The sequence below is a fragment of the Aulonocara sp. 'chitande type north' Nkhata Bay genome, linkage group LG6, assembly GCF_057382095.1.
Source record: "Aulonocara sp. 'chitande type north' Nkhata Bay isolate Kocher_YH1m ecotype deep benthic linkage group LG6, A_spYH_male_GT1.1, whole genome shotgun sequence".
Classification (NCBI taxonomy): domain Eukaryota; kingdom Metazoa; phylum Chordata; class Actinopteri; order Cichliformes; family Cichlidae; genus Aulonocara; species Aulonocara sp. 'chitande type north' Nkhata Bay.
In genome coordinates this window covers 41,854,263-41,872,474 of record NC_141349.1, presented here as the reverse complement: position 1 = coordinate 41,872,474, position 18,212 = coordinate 41,854,263, and the positions used below count along the sequence as shown (strand labels likewise).

General features: G+C 40.4%; 1 protein-coding gene across 6 annotated transcripts; it reads left to right on the top strand.

Annotated features, from left to right (window-relative positions):
• Window positions 1–3,395: 3,395 nt before the first annotated feature.
• Window positions 3,396–18,192, top strand: LOC147328574 (NACHT, LRR and PYD domains-containing protein 3-like). Of its 6 annotated transcripts, none has more exons than XM_086297062.1 (9): window positions 3,396–3,438; window positions 8,207–9,830; window positions 10,235–10,579; window positions 11,931–12,092; window positions 12,949–13,119; window positions 13,256–13,471; window positions 13,576–13,749; window positions 16,244–16,417; window positions 17,230–18,192. In XM_086297062.1, the coding sequence occupies exons 2-9, from the start codon at window positions 8,224–8,226 to the stop codon at window positions 17,243–17,245; spliced, it is 2,865 nt and encodes a 954-aa protein (XP_086153188.1). In that variant the 5' UTR covers window positions 3,396–3,438; window positions 8,207–8,223; the 3' UTR covers window positions 17,246–18,192. The 6 variants fall into 6 exon arrangements, with proteins under 6 accessions (XP_086153188.1, XP_086153189.1, XP_086153187.1 ...); XM_086297063.1 differs by lacking the exon at window positions 3,396–3,438 and adding an exon at window positions 3,502–3,941; XM_086297061.1 differs by lacking the exon at window positions 3,396–3,438 and adding an exon at window positions 5,778–6,000.
• Window positions 18,193–18,212: the final 20 nt, after the last annotated feature.

The window sequence follows — 18,212 nt, the reverse complement described above, 5'->3', positions numbered from 1 at the left end:
AAACTCCCTTTTAACAGGAGGAAACCTCCAACAGAACCAGACTGAGGGAGGGGCGGACACAGGGCATCTGCCACAACCAGTTGAGCTGAGGTAAGTAAGTCAGGACAGGTGTTAAGGTTTAAACCAGAACTAGAACCAACAAAGGTGACTAAAATCGCAGCCCTTACTTTCTTCCAGAGAGATGAAGGCCTAGAGAGGAGGAGTCAACCTGTGTTTATATACTGCAGGTGTGTGGATAGGTGATGGACAGGGCTGGACTGGGACAAAAAATCGGCCCGGGCATTTTGACTAGAGACAGGCCCATCAAAAATGTGACGTCATTCAGGGGTAAAACCGCAAAGGATTCTGGGAACTTGTGGCAAGAGGTACTAGCACATGCAGGCTTTCAATTGAACTCAGTTACACAGCGATAAAAAGAAACACAAAAAATGGCAAGAAGCTGTAACTGCAATAGCCGGTGTTGTGCCAAAAAGTGATTGCTCATATTTAAATTGCTATAAGAAACTTGTTGGGCTATAATATGTGAAACATAGGTCAAATGCATCCCTCATGGATGACATAAAGTCATCTCTCCATCTCTCTCTCCTGCTCTTTTATTTCTCTCTCTTTCTCCATCTCTCTCTGCTGCTCTTCTGTCTCCTCTGTCACAGACTTCTCCACTTTTGATGATAGATCAGCCTGGTGCAACATGTAAGGATTGGCACAATTTGTTAAGATTTTGAGGAGTTTGAGAAACTAACCTTAAGCATAAAATAAAATTTACTATCAGTAACTTCATAGCACCCGCCCAGCATTTCTACGAACATTATTGCTAAGGATTGTCTTATTGCATTGGAGTCACACTGGGTTAAATATGTACACTTGGGTTTTAAGGGGTATTTATTATTTTCTTCTTTTTTTTTGGGTTGTATGGAAGCCCCAAACGCAATTTCATTGTTCTTGACAATGACAATAAATAAATAAATACTAAATAAATACTAAATACAGCAGTATATAAACTCCGTCATGCTAGCTAGGCAGTACCAGTGACTGTAAAAAGTCAGCACAACGAAAACAAACTACAACTAAACCTGGTTTATATCTGACACAGATAGACAGCAGGGCCCTATTTCAGGAAGCCGGTTTAGAGCAAAATCTGAGTAAGTATACCCTGAGTTAACGAAAACTCTGGGTTTTCGGTTTCACAAAGCGAGTTTAGATTAATTCTGAGCGAGTTACTATGACAACACACTCCGTGAAGCTAACCTGCCTCCTAGCAGGTTTACTTCAACTAACCCTAACTTTCTCCGCCTCTTTGTCGGAAACCTGACTGTAGGAAGTGTCAGACATGGCGTGCCCCTTCCTTGAAGAGCCAGTAGATGTTGAAGCCCAAATTCTCCGCAGAGCTCTCCGCCGGGAGAGAGTGATTAGAGCGCGTTTGGACATTTTATCATTTCCTGATGATTTCCTGTGTGAACGTTACCGTTTTTCAGCACAATCTATAAGTTATTTGAATAACATCCTCAGGCCTAATATTGCTCATGTGACACATCGCGGACATTCTCTCAGTTCTGTACATATTATTTGTATTGCACTTCGGTTTTTTGCAAACGGGAGCTTTCTGTATAATATTGGTGACGCTGAGCACGTTTCCAAGTCTGTCGGGCAGTCAGGAATGTTACAGTTGCACTGAAACGTCTCCTGTACTCGTCTGTGGTGTTCCCCGGTCATAGACCCACAAGATTCATCAAAGAGGGATGCCACAAAATTGCAGGTATCAGGATGAACGAAACTTAATTCATGATGTGGTGATACTTGAACTACTACTTAAATTTTACATTTATTCTCACGGTTCCCAGGCGTGATTGGCTGTATAGATGGCACTCACATTCCAATCATTGCTCCTTCAGTAAATGAAGGAGACTATGTGAACAGGAAGTCTTTCCACAGCATTAATGTGCAGGTACATAGTTCCCTGTAGCATTTCAAACTAACAGATTATTTCATTATAGTAATGGATGCTAATTTGTGTTCTCTGCACTGTGAAGATCATATGTGATGCTGCCAACATTATCACAAATGTGGAAGCCAACTGCTCAGCCTCTGTGAGTGGTGGTGGTGGAGGACCCCCACCTGTTTTTCAGGCCTCCGCTTTTTTTCTGTTGGCTATAACGGGTCACATTTGAGCATACAGAGTAAGCAAATATGTACTTGTAATGTGCTCAGATAATTTCAATAAGTGCTTACAGAGGGGAAATTAATGTAGCCTCTAACTGCAATTGATTTATATAGGACAAACAGACCAAGCACTATGGCTCATAATACAATTACACCTTACCTGTTTGGACTATATTTTTATATTTCATTTTTACTTGCTGCCAGGAACGTTTGGGGCCTGTTGGGTTGCACCTGCGCTCACATCACATGACAAAATAAAATGTATGAAATAAAAAATAAAATAAAATATAATAAAATAACGTGTTACATGGGTGGAAATCCCTAGATCAATGTTTAAATTAACACTCATGCATTGACTCTGTCGGCCATGTTTTGCCATGCATGCTCCCTTTCTTTTGCAGCTGAGGCTGTGTTACTTTTTTTCCGCAAAATTTGCATGTTATAGCCCACCCCCGTGACATCACGCTCCAAAGCCCTATACTGCCATCAGAATTTCGGCCTCAAGCGCTGTAAAATTGACCGCGCCTTCTTTCCCTCCGTCTCCATGGTGACTCGCTTAATCTGTGCTCCACTAATCAGGGCTTTATGTATCCTCGTGCGCGCGCTTAACTTGGGGTTAAAGCAACTCCGCGTTGATTGAACTAATTGTTATCAGCCTTTCTGAAACCGAATATTCCGAGTTGGACAGTTCGGGGTTACTCAACCCTGAGTATCGTTTTTCACTCTGAGTTTTCTAAACCGGCTTCCTGAAATAGGGCCCTGGTCATAACTTCTTACCTGAAGTTCAGTTCCTCTGCCACTATGACCGGTGGACGCCTCGGGTCTCTCCTCCTCTTGCCTCCCCTTTCCCTTATCCACCTGCTGGCCTCTTGGTGATGTTGCTAAATCTGTGGAAGCTATGCCATAGCTACCGCCAAACAATTCAGTTATTTTTACACATTTGGCAGCGTCTGCCTGAAGGGCTTGTTTCTTTTTGGCCCTAATTTTTTCTGCACCTCCTTTCCTTTTTTTGTTCTCCATTTTCTTTAGTTCGTCTATAAGATTGCTAAACAAGGGCGAGGGTGCATCCGACCTCCTCGGCTGTAATTGGTCCAGCCCAGAGTCGATCATGACTAATTGGCCAATCCAACACCTTTCATTATTTATACCCTTCCAAAAAATAATCGATCGGCCCATAAAAACAAAAAATCGCCAGCGGCCCACCGGGCAAATGCCCGGTATGCCCGATGGCCAGTCCAGCTATGGTGATGGAGCACAGGTGTCTGGAATCCACGACGAAATGTAAGAGAGGCCCTGTATCTCTGAGGGTTGGTAGATGTCAGAGCCAGTGTGGGAGAGCATGTGGATGTGATTGTACAAAGAATAAAAATAAATAAACATTGAAATAAAAAAGGCGGAAGTGGTTTCGGGAATACAGCAGCGATCATTTTAACGAATTTAAAAAATGCATTTATTTCCTTATTTATTTCCCTTCTTGTTTTTCCCCATAAAACACTAGTATTCCGGGTTAGGGTTGTTAGGGTTAACCCTAACCCTGGCTGTTAAGGCTTTACGTCGGGGCATACGTTTACAAACGCCAGGCAGCTGTTAGAATTGGTTATTAAACAACAACAGAAGGGTGCAAGTTTGTAGAAGAGCTGGTTGTGGTGGTTGAAGGCGAGTCCATCAGGAGACCGCTTGATTTAAAGTCCCCGTTGCTGCTGGCTTCATGCCAGGAGTCAAAATGGCGGATGCTGGGAAAGTTGCTCAGCTTGCACAGAACACTCACAGAAGGGTATTTTGAGGTAGTTAAAATCGATAAAGATGTAAAAGTGGAGTTATGTATAATGTTATGGCCACTTCTGTGTGAAATGAAGTGAAAACCAGAATAAAGATCTTTAACTCTCCCAGTTCTCTAAGATACTGGAAAAACTCTTCATAAAAAGATTTGACAGTTTTGTGGAAAAATATGAATTAATGACAGATAGTCAGTATGGGTTCAGAAACAACAGATCAACAGCTTTGGCACTGATAGATCTAATGGAAAAGATAACGGAATGTATGGATAATAAGAGGTATGCGCTCGGAGTTTTCTTAGATCTAAAGAAGGCGTTTGATACTGTTAATCATGAAATTCTATTAAAAAAACTGGAAAAGTACGGGTTTAGGGGAGTGGTTTTGGAATGGTTAAAAAGCTATGTAGGGAATAGGCAACAATATGTACAAATAAATGAATATAAATCTAATTTGATGGATATAGCTTGTGGAGTACCTCAAGGTTCAGTACTGGGTCCAAAAATGTTTATTATGTACTTAAATGATATCTGCAGAGTATCGGAGATTTTAAAGTTTGTAATATTTACAGATGACACAAATATACTGTGTGCAGGTGGGGAATTGCCACAGGTTTTGGAAATGATCACACAGGAATTAACGATATTAAAGAAGTGGTTTGATATAAATAAATTATCATTGAATCTAGATAAAACCAAATTTATGTTGTTTGGAAACCAAAAGAAAAACATCGAAGTAGAAATATGTGTTGACAATGTATATTTAGAAAGAGTAAATGAAATAAAATTTCTTGGGGTGATCATTGACCACAAGCTCTGTTGGAAGCCACACATTACTTATGTTCGGGGGAAATTGGCACGGGGCATTGCCGTCCTGGGAAAAGCAAAGCATATGTTGGATCAGAAAGCACTGCACATTTTATACTGTGCTTTACTACTGCCATATATGAGCTACTGTGTAGAGGTCTGGGGAAACACATACAAAAGTAACACACAAACAATAACTATAATACAGAAAAGGGCCATTAGATTAATAAATAATGTAGGGTACAGGGACCATACAAATGCACTCTTTGTCAAAATGCAAGCTATTAAATTCCAAGACTTGGTGAAGCTTAAAACAGCACAAATAATGTATAAAGTCAGAAATAAATTGCTTCCCAAAGAAATCTGTAAATTGTTCATAGAAAGAGAAGGTGGGTATAACTTAAGAGGGAAATGGAATTTAAAAATACAAAGTGCTAGAACAACTTTAAGAACTATGTCTATCTCAATTGCAGGAGTTAAATTATGGAACAGTCTAACAGAAGAAATAAAAGACAGTCAAAACATAAAACAGTTTAAAGTAAAATATAAAAACCTAATTTTAAATAAGTATAAGAATGAAGAAAACGGGGTTAACCCAGGACAGTAATGTTGCTGGTAATGGTGTTGCGGTTCTTTTTTGGTTGTTTTTTTGTTTTTTTGTTTTGTTTTGGTTTGTTGTTTTTCCATAACTTGTGTATCTGCAAATATACACATTCTGTATTTTTCATATGAAAGAAACTATACTGTGGTGGGGCTTGCTAATTTCTTGTTTTTGATTTATGTATGTTATGTTTTGTTTTACTTCATATGTTTCATATGTTGTTTGTTTAATTTAAGACAAAAAAAAATTAAATGAATGAGAGGTAAAACTTGAGGGGGTAGGGACAAATAAGTAAATACTTCAGCCTACTCCTTTTCAAACAAATAATGGAATGATATTTTGTAATGATTGTGAAGGCACATGTTTGAAATGTTTGAAATAAAAATGAACTGAACTGAACTGAACTGAACTGAACTGAACTGAACTCGGGAGATGTATGTTGTTTTGAGCAAAAGCGTTGGAGTAGCTAGCTAGCGCCCCCTAAAAACCCAGGAGTCCCGAGAGCGGTCGTTCCCAGATTATATCAGCTTTGTGGTTCACGCCCATTCGTGCTCCTCAGCTGTGGCGGGTCCTAAGAAAGTGAAAGTATTTTTTTTCTTGTCGTTTTCTTCTGCGCACAATGCTGCCGTGAACGCCGCAATCTCCTCTTCGTGGAAAAGAAAGGTGCTGTAGCTTCTTCGGTGAGTTTGGCTCGCTTGTTAATACGTAAATTAATACGTAAACGAACGAGTCAGTATAATGCAAGATGAAGCTGAGTCAACAGTCCCGTCTTGCAGTTCAGCTGGATGAGGTTTTTGCCAAACACCGGTGTTTTTACTTTCGATTTCTCATTCTGGGTTAAAGCAGCTGATGGTGTTTTTTTTTCCCCTAGGGGGTCGATTTTAGTTAAAGTTCATTTCTATGTGTTCAAACGATGGTTAGGTTTCCTTATTGTTTTTTTGTTTTGTTTTGTTTTTTTAACTTTTCAGCTATTCGCGCTACATTGAGGGCACTTCCGAAACAAGAACTTATATCACTGAGCATGCGCAATGCTACACGGGTATTTACAGTGACTGTTGATATGCAGATCAATAATACAGTAAATAATTATCAGGCAACAGGTAAAATAAGCGTTTGATTTGCTGCTGAGTGAGAGTAACTTCTAAAAAATGAATTTATTTTTAGCAAGCAGAACAAAATGCAACAAAAAAACACGAGAAAGTGCGAGCCATACAACATATCTTCATCTGAAACACCGATTCCAACGATGTATTGGCCCCGTTACTGTTTTTACTTTGAAATGTTTATATGATTTCACTTCAGCTTGTTTTTCCGTGTTTTTCACATGAGTGTTGATATGCAGTTAAGCCTGCAGTTATCACACTAAACTCCAAATAGTGCTCTGTGAAACAGCATCTCCGATGCTTAAATTATGATATTTTTCTTTCTTCTTCTTTTACTGCTCCCTTTAGAGGTCGCCACAGGGGGTTATCTGCCCCCATCACCTCATGCCTAGCTTCTTTCTTTGTCTCACCAACCTCCTGTATGTCCTTCCTCACAAGAATCCTCTCTGAGCTGTCCCTCTGGTGTATTAAGTGTAAATCTTAGCATCTTATTAAACCATTTGTTTCCACATAAAGGGGACAAATGTTTTAGGTGAACATTTTGCATTCTACCTATCAATATCTTACAAGCTCTAAAGTTGATAGAAGTTGAAACTGGTCACCTACCTGCCTTTTTCAGTCCCCGTGACTTCATAAGTACAGGGAAATGCACATATCAAGGCCTGAAAAATACATTTAATCTTTGTCAACAACAAAAACTCTAAATGTAACAGTTTTTGCTCTCTACAATTATTTATAAAACCAACACTAAGTCTAAGGGGATATATTAAACTGTTGTAGAGAACATCTGAACACCTAATTGGTTCTCGATTTTAAAGCTACATAATGTAAAAATATAGTCATAGCAGAAAATTTTCATTGGCACTGAAGAAGGCTAGAGGCTAGAAGATAAGTCTGGTATGAAAATCCAGGTAGAGGGGAGACGTTTAGTATGATCTACCTTGTTTGGAGCCACCTGTCCCACATGGTGATATGACTCCTGAAAGTTTACCCAAAATGTTCTGTTTAAAAATGTATCAGGTGAATTATCAGAGCACACATCAAACATTCAGGGTACCAAAGGTTTTGACTACGTGAACTGTCTTTAGTACTTGAGGTGAATTTCAATCAGCTGATTGCCATCCAAAGAGATTCCTCAATACTAAAAGCTGAATGGCAGTCCAAGAGTTTTAGTCTCATGTGGTGTTAAATTAAAAAATAAAGTTTAGCTTCCTTCATCTCAACCTGGAGAGATGAATCTGACTGTCCAAATGAAGTAAACTTTATCATTTGACAGCGTGCACAAGGTTCTTCACAGACATCCACATGCCTGCAAATGTTGTGTGACTGTGCAGCCTTGTGTGTAGAAGCTGTAGATTACAACAGAGCACCTGTGCAGCGACTTCAGAGTGAAACAGGAATGACTGCTCTGCGCCATGTCTCCAGCTGTCTGTGTCCTCAACATTGGATCATTCAATTTCTAAAGACCAGGGTCACAATGATTGTTCCTCTTGGTTAGTCTTTGTTACAAACATTAAACTGGGCCTGTTTTGTTATTGAAAGCATGACGTATCCCACTTATTGATGCTCAGGCTAAAAAAAGCATTCTGATCAAAAATGTGATTGTGGCACTGGCATTGAGTGTAAAATTGATTTGGTTGGGTTTTTATGGCCTAAATGTGTTTTTAACCTTCTGTGTTTTTAACCTTCAGGTGGGAGACACTGACTGAGTTTTTGTGGACTGACTTTGCAGTAAAATGTTTCTCACTGACTTTTCATCTTTTCAGGAGCATCTGCCATTGTTATGGCTCTCCAAACCTGTCTCAAAGCTGCGCTGAGGAGCAAATATGAGAGCCTGGATGAAGCCTTTTCCAAAAGCTCAATACTTCCTTCGAGGCTCTGCTATCAGGACATCAGGTACAACTACACAGAGCCTGAATTCTTCCAGCATGAGTACAGACGCCTGGATAGGAGCTTCTTTTTTCCAGACGCTCCACTTGCAGACATTTTATCGTGCAAATGTCAACATAACAGAAATAGAACATTCATCACTATAGGAGTGAGCGGAGTCGGAAAAACCACAATGGTGCAGAGCTGTGCTCTTGATTGGGCCAAGGACAAGGGGTACCACAGCATCAGCTTCCTGTTTCCTCTCACCTTCTGGGAATTGAATCTGCTGAAAGATAGACTGAGCCTGATTGAGCTTCTCCAGACATTTTACCCTGAACTGAAGGAGCTTGATGCATCTGTCCTAAATGAAGACGGGGTGTGGTTCATTCTCGATGGACTAGACGAGTTTCAAATCCAGCTCAACTTTGACTGTCCAGCTGTGAGTGATGTTTCTGAAGCATCAACTGTAGACAGTCTTGTCACTAACCTAATCAGGGGAAATTTACTCCCAAGAGCTCATATATGGGTAACGTCTCGAATTTCAGACGAGTATCAAATACCTCCCTTTTATTTGCTGAAAAAAACGGAGCTGCGGGGATTCAGCGATGAAGAGAAGGAGCAGCACTTCCGAATGGTCATCGGTGATGATGATCTTGTCAACAAAGCCATCAATCACGTGAGAATATTGAGGAGCCTGGACTCCCTGTGTCAGATACCTCCAATCTGCACCATTATGGCAAGTGCTTTAAAGCATCACGTAAAAGGGCAAAAGGGTTTTAAATTGCATCCCTTGAGTCTAACTGAGATTTACAATCTGGGTTTCGGTGCGCTGGAAGCTAAACACTTGCCTATCTTTACCAAGCTGAAGAAGGTGGCGCTGCTTCGGATGGGAGTGCAGAACGTCATGTATGAGGATGACCTTTCAGGAAATGGGATAAGTGTCGAGGAAGCTTTATCTTTCGCAGAAACATTCCCGCTTGTTTTGAGAACGGAGACGGGACTGAACGGTACCACTGTGTTTCGCTTTGGCCACTTGAGTGTTCAAGAGTTCCTGGCTGCGTCTTACAAACTGGAGGACATCAAAGCTCAAAAAATGAATTTAAGCTCCTGTATTCAGCATCAAGTGGATGAAGTGCTGGAGAATAATGAGGGAGTCTCTGATCTCCTACTTCGTTTCATGTTTGGCCTCATTAAGGAGCGCATGCTGTTGCCACCCAAAGATTTGCTCTTTGGCTATGTCAAGAAGAAGATCCTGAGCAAGATATCGTCCTACAGCACCGTCATCCTGTTTCACTGCCTGCGGGAGTACGACAGTCAGGCGTTGCAGGAGGAGGTTAGGTTCTTTCAGAGGTATGGCGTTTCTCAGATCCCAGGGTTCTCACTGATGCACTGGAGAGACTTGATGCAGAGGATCAGAGCTTTTGAAGGGATTCGAGAGACTTTTGAGATGGAGGTGTCAGTGAGATGTGATGACAAACTCATCAAGAATATTCCAGCTATTTTCAAATCCAGGAAAGCCATGTAAGTTTGTACTTACTGCATTCACTGAATTTTATCCATACGCCTATTTTCTTAACCACTTATCCAGGCTGGATCCAAGCTGTTATAGGGCGAGAGGCAGTGTTCACAATCACAGGGCAGTATGTACAGATGCTACACACATATTCGTACATTTAAATGAACTGAAATGTTTTATCTCACATCATATGACAAAACTGTGTTCCTTCAGGTAATGCAGGACTTTTGTTAAACCCCTTGAATTAAAGCTGTAAGTCAGTGTGTCAGGGGTTCGATTTAAAACCCACTGTGATTGTGCACAGAGCTGTAACTGCAAAATTATTTCATTGTCTACATACTTAAACATTTGCCTGGACATACAATATTTCCCTCTTTGCCAGATGTCATTAACTTCTACCTCTTTGCAGGCTGAAATTCTCCAACCTGACTGACAAGAGCTGCCCAGCGTTGGCAGCAGTCTTAAGCTCAAAGGAGTCATTCCTGAGGGAGCTGGATCTGGGGTACAACAGCTTCAGCACCAGTGGAGTCCAGGAACTTGCAGAGGGCCTGAACAGTATGACTTGCAGGCTGAAAATACTTCGGCTGCAAGGCTGTGGACTGACCGCAGAGACCTGTCAGTATTTGAGCCAATGCCTGATGCAACACCAAATACTGCAAGAGCTGGATCTTAGCAGCAATGGAATAGGAGATCGGGGGCTGAAGCTGCTGTCGCATGGTTTGGGAAGTTCTAGTTGCCGGCTGCAGACATTAAAGTAAGTGTTCAGATGGTAAAGTGTTGTTTCTCTATCAAGACCCCCTAACGCTTTTCTGACTTAATTTTGTTGATTAATTTTAAACCCCAATGACATTCTCAAAAAAAGTTGTTTTTTTTCTTTTGCATAAAGTAAACCCTCAAATACTTCATCATTCATAAAGCCGATAGTTACTCTGTCCCCACAGACCACTTATAAGTCAGGAAAAATCACAAATACTCCACAGTGAAAAAGGAATTGGGGGGGAGAAGCTATGGTATAATGGGTTATGTTCCACATAAGAGATCACCACCTAGTGAGCAATCAACTCAAAGATTAATAGGATCTAAAGTGTTTGTCTCTCCCTGATGAGCATTGGTACAGTTTACATGGAGGCGAAGAAGACTTACCGTTTTATTTCTGGGTTTTTTCTATTTATTCTTTACCACGTCTCAGGCTGTTAAATGCCACCAGGACTGCAGCTGAAAGAACGACACTACCTGTCTTACTGTTTCTGCCTGGCAGCTGATTTACCTGTCCATTAACACCATTGATGCTACCAGATCTTTGGCTCTTTCATGTGAACATGACCTTACCTACACTGATAACCCTGAGTTGCCTAAGTGAGCTGATAACCACATTCATGTATTTGCTTAGCCTGATTTATGATGTTAGGATAAGTGAAGCCAAATAATGGAAGCTATCCAGGATACGTTGAATTTGCTTCATAGTGCAGGTCATAGGTCTCGCTGACAAACACGCCCAGTGAGACAAAAAATTGACGACATAAATGAGCATCACAATACGCTCTAATTCAAATCACACCAACAGACAGAAACAATCTCATCATCAGACTGTTGAATCATGAATTAATGAGGAAATGAGGTAAAAACTGTGTTTGCTGAGCTCTTCGATCCGTCCGTCGTCAGTCCCCGAGATCATCTGCACATCAGTCAGGCCAGGTTTTAAATTTCAACAAATTTTGCAAAAAATTCCAAATCAGTGTTTTTACTTTTAGTTTCAGTTATTGGGTGTAAAAGACCGATTTGTATTATTGTAAAGCTAAATTTGTGGCATCTTTAAATAAAATAAAAATGTAAATAAATTAAAAGGGTTGTATGGATCTGGATACCTGTGTATTTATGTTGTATGTTTATCTTGATATTAACATTTTTAAAACATTAATAATATGTTACTGAGAAAAAACCCCCAAAAGAAATCAAGCAGTTCGAATACTTTAAGGAGTGATAGTGTAAATGCTGCACCTTTTACTCACAGCTGTGCACATACAATATTAAAATGACACTGATAAAACCATTCCTCACAGATGAAATTATGTTGTGTATTTATCGTCTGTATTTCTTACTCATAGGTTGTCACAGTGTGACATTAAAGAGGCTGGCTGCTATGATCTGGGCTCAGCTCTGCTGATAAACCCTCTCAGTGTGTTGGATCTAAGCATCAATTGGATTGGAGACGAGGGGGCCAATGAGATATTTAACAATTTTGACATATCGTATCTAAAAAAGTTGGAGTAAGTATGGCTTAATCTACAGAAAGTCCTTTTTCCAGTAACATACCAAAGCATATAAAAGTTGGGTTCATAGATAGACACGTTTGATTTATGGGATAAATGTAGGCTTTAAGTGTGGTTAGTCTTGATTTAGTGAGTTGATCACAAATATCACATTAACTCGAGGGAAATTTAAGCCATTTTTATACACAGTCCCCTCTTTTTTTTGTGTCTTTTTTTGTGCGCCAAAGCGGATCGTTTACGCCTAGTCAGCCCCCATAGACTACCATGTTAAAAAGAACCGCTTTAAAGCAGAAACAACCATGTTCACAACCTTCTAACAAAAATATCTTTTGGCTTCTGTGGACAGTTGGAGTTTGGAGGAATTTATGCCGCTAAGGTTTAGTGGCTACTTTGACAGATGTAACTGTAGCTACTAACTGCAGTCACTGAACTGGATTTCTCCAGTGTTTTGGTGCCTTTTATGAGCTTTTAATACAATTATCTGACAAATAATATGGCAGGAACTAGTGTATATATTGTGCTCATACGGTTTATTATTCCACTTTGTTAACAAAGCTTTAGCCGCTAACTTAGCATGTCACCCTCTCCAAATATGGTCACTTCCAAAAATATCATGGTACCATAATGTAGCTAATGAGGCTGCCATTTCTGCTTCCATCTTTTATTTACAGCCAATAATTAAAGCAAAAACTCTGCATGTTTAGCCCATATTTATGACTGTAACTTCATTATACTTTGCAAGAAAGCCAATTTAAAAAAGAAAGATGTCTGTCACCACAGATGTATGGATAACTGCTGCTTATCAACATAAATTGATAGATTTCACTCATATGGTCTTTCGTGTCTTTGGCAGGTTGTACTGCTGCGGCCTCACCGTGCTGAGCTGTGAAAGTATTGGGGAAGCTCTGAAGAGTGAAACGAGCACTCTGTTAGAACTCAATTTGAGCAACAACAGCTTGAAAGATGCTGGGTTTAAAATCATCTGCGAAGGCATGTATGCGTGGTGTAGTCTCCAAAAACTCAAGTAAGCATGACCTGATTACACACTGACTGAAACAAAGAGACGTTAAAAATCCTGGCAAAGATTTATTTTTAATCCATTTATTATCGATGAATATTTGGCCTAACACATTATTCATGTTTGTGGTATTTCTCCTCAGTGTTTCACGATGTGGAATCACTGGTGCAGGTTGTCGATACCTGGCAAAGGTCCTCTGTTCAATCTCGCAGCTCACCGATGGCTGGATGGGAGTTGGCGAGTGGCAGGCGGTGGAGCTGATAGACCTGGACCTCAGCATGAACCACATCGGAGACAAAGGAGTGAAAGAAATTTCACCCGGCCTAATGAATCCTTTGAGCCACCTGAAAACTCTGAAGTGAATCTTTTTTTTTTTTTTTAACCAGACTTCATAATGACAGCGTGGGCTCAGTTTGATTGAAAGAAAAGCTTGCTGTAACATAGCTTTTTGCTTCCTTTCAGCCTGAGTTACTGCAGTCTGACTGACAGCTGCTGTGCAGAACTCGCCTCTGGACTGATGTCAAAGGCGAACATTCTCAGCGAGCTCGACCTGTCTCACAACAACCTTCAAGATAAGGGAGTGAAGAAACTCTACATCGGACTCCAAAGCCCGCAGTGCAAACTTGAGAAACTGTCGTAAGTTATTAAACTTTTATACTATGTTTACAAAAACAACAACAAAAAAACCCTCTTTCTAATAAAGTTAAACGAGTCAACACATGGGCTGTATCTGCAGTGGCACATTAGATCAGTGCTTCTCAAACTTTTCACAATGAGTACCACCTCATAAAATATATGGCTGTTGAAGTGCCACCCTTATGACGGACATTAAAGTACAGTAGTATAGGCCTATTTAACACCACATACAGTTTACACGAGACAGTTTTATTTCTTATGAATGCTATTTATTTAACTGTCATAAACAGGATGTGACAAGTGATAATAATAACAACTGTACTGCAATAAAACATTCACAGCAGGTGGGATATCCAGTCTTTAAATAATGACCTGATGAATCCTGCTTCCAGGTCCAAACTACTCTGCATTTATTAAGGCTGTTGTGTATTTAACATGTTTTAATGCTTTGTATCTTGTTATATTTAATCTCAACAAGCCCCTAAAAACACTCAGTGATCACTGTCGGCCTCTCTCAGTTTTTATTACCACTCTTCATTTTAAAGCTCAGTTTTTAAACCCTTATGATGTAACTACAACCCTTACGATTATCTCAGTTGTTCTCCTGACTGAAGTTTGGTTCGTTTACAGCATCCTGTGATTGCATTTGTCTCTAACCATCGGGAACCCTCACGTTAACTTTTATCGAGTGGAAAAAAGTTAGCGTTCATCCTCCAGCTTCACTGTGTTTATATTGTGCTAACCATAGCTGTGTAGCTAGCCACAACGCAGCACATCATTATATACCCGACTAGCCCGACTTCAGTAACCCTACAAACGTCACTGCTGTTTAGTTTTCTGTCTTCATTTATGTTGGAAGTGATAACAGAGCTGTACGTTTGAACTTTTGCTGAGGCGGTTAAGCTGCCGGAGTTTTGGCTTCACGACCCTACAAGGAGCTTCGGCATCCAGGCGATAGTTTCCGACTCACCCACGACATCTCCAGCGCCTCTACCGATTCTCCCGGGGGCCTCCGACACATCGATGGTGGCTGGGATCGTGGCACGGCAGCACCGCGGAAAAGGGCTGTGCTTTTTACCGTCAGTGTGACAACGCAGTGCCGCCTTTGCAGTTTTAAGGCCCAGGGAAATGAGCCCACCAGCACTCTCTAGTGGCCGTGACACTGGCGATAAGGAAAGGCTGCTCTTCATAGAGGACTCACGCTCAGGGAGACGTTTTCTGGCTGACCCCAGCTCCCAGAAGAGCCTCGGGAACTCTTGTGTTGTCTTTGCATAGCTCCACAATCGTATATTATTTAATCTTTTTAAAAAAAAAGGAGTTTTCCCGCATACCACCAGAGAGAGCCCAAGTACCACGAGTGGTACGCATCCCACAGTTTGAGAAAGACTGGCTTAGAACCAGTGAAGTAAAATTCAGGTTCTCAGTTTATGTGAAAAGTCTACAAAATTAAAATTTACAAATATATGTTAAAAAATCCTCACAAATATGTTACAAAAATAAAATAAAAAAACACAAACATTTATGATGGAAAAAAATAGTTGAACAGTTTTTCGTTGTCACACTTCAGGATAAAGTTGGAAAGAATTCACATCCGCACCGGCCCTCAAGGCCTGGAGTTCCCCCACCCCTGCAATAAGTGAATCTTTTACCCATTTAACCATGTAAAGCAGGGGTGGGGAACTCCAGGCCTCGAGGGCCGGTGTCCTGCAGGTTTTAGATGTGTCCAACACAGCTGATTTAAATGGCTAAATTACCTCCTCAACCTGTCTTGAAGTTCTCCGGAGGCCTGGGAATCATTTGAGTCAGGTGTGTTGACCCAAGGTGATATCTAAAACCTGCAGGACACCAGCCCTTGAGGCCTGGAGTTCCCCACCCCTGGTGTAAAGTGAAGCAATTTTGTTCCTCGACTAATGAAAGTTTCCCTCTTGAAATTTTGCATAGTTCTTTTATAAATTTGTACTTTTTTTCCTCAAATGATTTTTTTTCCGTCTCTTTGTGGCTTTAACCTTCAGATGATATTAGCCCACTCCACTCTCCACAAATGGGCGAGACCTTAAATACTTCCACACATATGTGCTGCTAAGTTAGTGTTTTTGTAGCACAGTCGACTGTGAGCCCAGTAATGCACCCAGATGTTCAGATCTGTATTTATAACAAAACATGTTGACAAGTTGAAATATAAGTCAAATAGAATTTGCAGCTCCTCTTAATTCAAAAGACGTGCACTGGAGAGACTGTGTGTCACCGTCTCCATGAGATAAAGAGTAACAAATTTTTTGATTTGCCCTTGAATTTATGCAGTTATTGCTCAAATGACAGAAGTGATAACAAACATGTCCTGTTAATGTTTGAACACAAAATACTCGCCCAAGTTATTTGTTAATAACCAAATGATGCACCTGAGTCGAGCTCGGGTAAATGCATGTGCATGTTTGTTTGCAGACCCACACTGTCGGGGTAGACTGAGCTGTTCTGTATTTCTGTTTCTGTTCAGACTGAGGACCTGTGGCCTGACCTCGAGGAGTGTTCAGTTCCTGACCTCAGCCCTGAAGTTAAACCCGTTCTATCTGACAGAGCTGCATCTGGTGGGCAACAGGCTCGAGAACTCTGAAATCAGAGCACTCGCGGAGCTAACGAAGAACCACAAATACGCACTCAGGACAATAGAGTGAGTACCAAAGATGTGAAAAATACTCAGATAAGAGCAGGTGGGTTTCTGCTTTTGCCTTGTTGGATGGTCATTCACAACCAAGAAAAACGGATAATATTTAAGTATCGTAACACTGATAGTTTCTACTTCTATTTAGTTGTAAAACGTGAGACCTCAGATGGTACTGTGCAAAAGAAAAATTGTGAGATTTTTAAAACCTGGGCACTATTGTTCCATCTCTTTGGGTCTGTTATTAAAAAAACACAGAAATGTTTGTTTTCATTCAACGTTGAGCAAGAATGCTGTAATTTAACCAACAGCCCTGAAACAGTGGGAGTGTAATGGCTTAAAGCAACGCTCCACATTAAAGTTGTTGTTATTTTCCCCACTGATGGGCTCCAATTATAAGTCTCTCTCTGAGGTATCACATGATTGCATTAAAGCAGTGTAAACATTAGGTAGTACTCACATTCACGGCTTCAACACTGATTTTCTTGAATATGGTGGATTACACTGAGCACATGCGACAGATCCCAGAGTCTTTCACATCTGTCAGGTGTTCAGGGTGAATCTGAATCTGTGAAGAGAACAGGGCACCAGCGGTTTCTGCTTCCCGGCTGGACTGACTGATGTCCCTGAAGTTTAACTCACTTTGGGTTACATTGTGATGACTAAATGTTTCCTGTTAATCATCACCCCCAAAATAGGAAAATAAGACCCACAACTGTCCTTCAGTATATTTCTATCCTTATCTTTTCACTATTCATAACAAATTTCACTCCCTTTATTTCAAGCATTCATGTGCCTTTTTTTGTTATCTTATCTTCCAGCGTCTCAGTGGACTGAAGAAGAAGTGACACAAATGGCTCTGTCTCCTTATTTGCGCAGAAACTGGATGGCTACCACATAATTCTGTTCAGTTTGAGTTTCTGACTTAGAAATAGTGTAAAAATACCAAATGTGCTTTAAAAGATTCGAAATGTTTAATTTTCCATTATTACCTCTTTGTATATAATGTTTTTTTAACCAAGTACTTTATTTCTGGGCCATAGAAGAATTGCCCCACGTCTTGGTTACGGTGGCCATATTCCAACAAATGAAACGCTGCTAATGCCGAGAGGCATGTGGTATGTGAAGGACAAAGTTATTTCACGTGAATGTGACATTTGTAGCCAAGTAAAAACAATAAGTGTAAAAACAAGCTAACATTTTTATATACGATATTGTTCATAATTTACTACATTCTCGTTTTTTTCACTGTAGCATTGAAATTGTTGAACTGTTCGTTCTGTCAGCTGGTGCAAACAGCGTTACAAGGTACTTCACATAAGTTATAAACACTGACACATTACAAAATGTGGTAAAATGAGAGAAATGGCTTAAATTAAAGCTAAACAGAGTGATAATAAAACACTCGGGTGACATTAAAAGTTGTCACAAAACACTCTGAGAATCATCTTCCATCGCTTTAATCAGTTAGTTATTTATGAGAGTTTCTATCATATTCTGCCCAAACTGTAGCTGGTCACTTTTAATTTTCCACCTTGGGTGTAATATGTTTACCTGCAGGAGAGCCATGGGACAGCTTTCACTGCCTTTTTTCACAGCTGTTCAAAAACAGAGGTTTTGGATGCCTATTAATGTGGAGCATTTTCTCAACATTTGGCACGATGTCCTGGTCACCCAGTCACACTCACTGTTTACATATCCATGCAGTTTTATTTGTTTCATTCCTCTTGAATGTGATGCATCAGCAGAACTGACCTCATCTCTGTAAACCGCACACAATAAATGCCTCTATTTTTGAAACAAG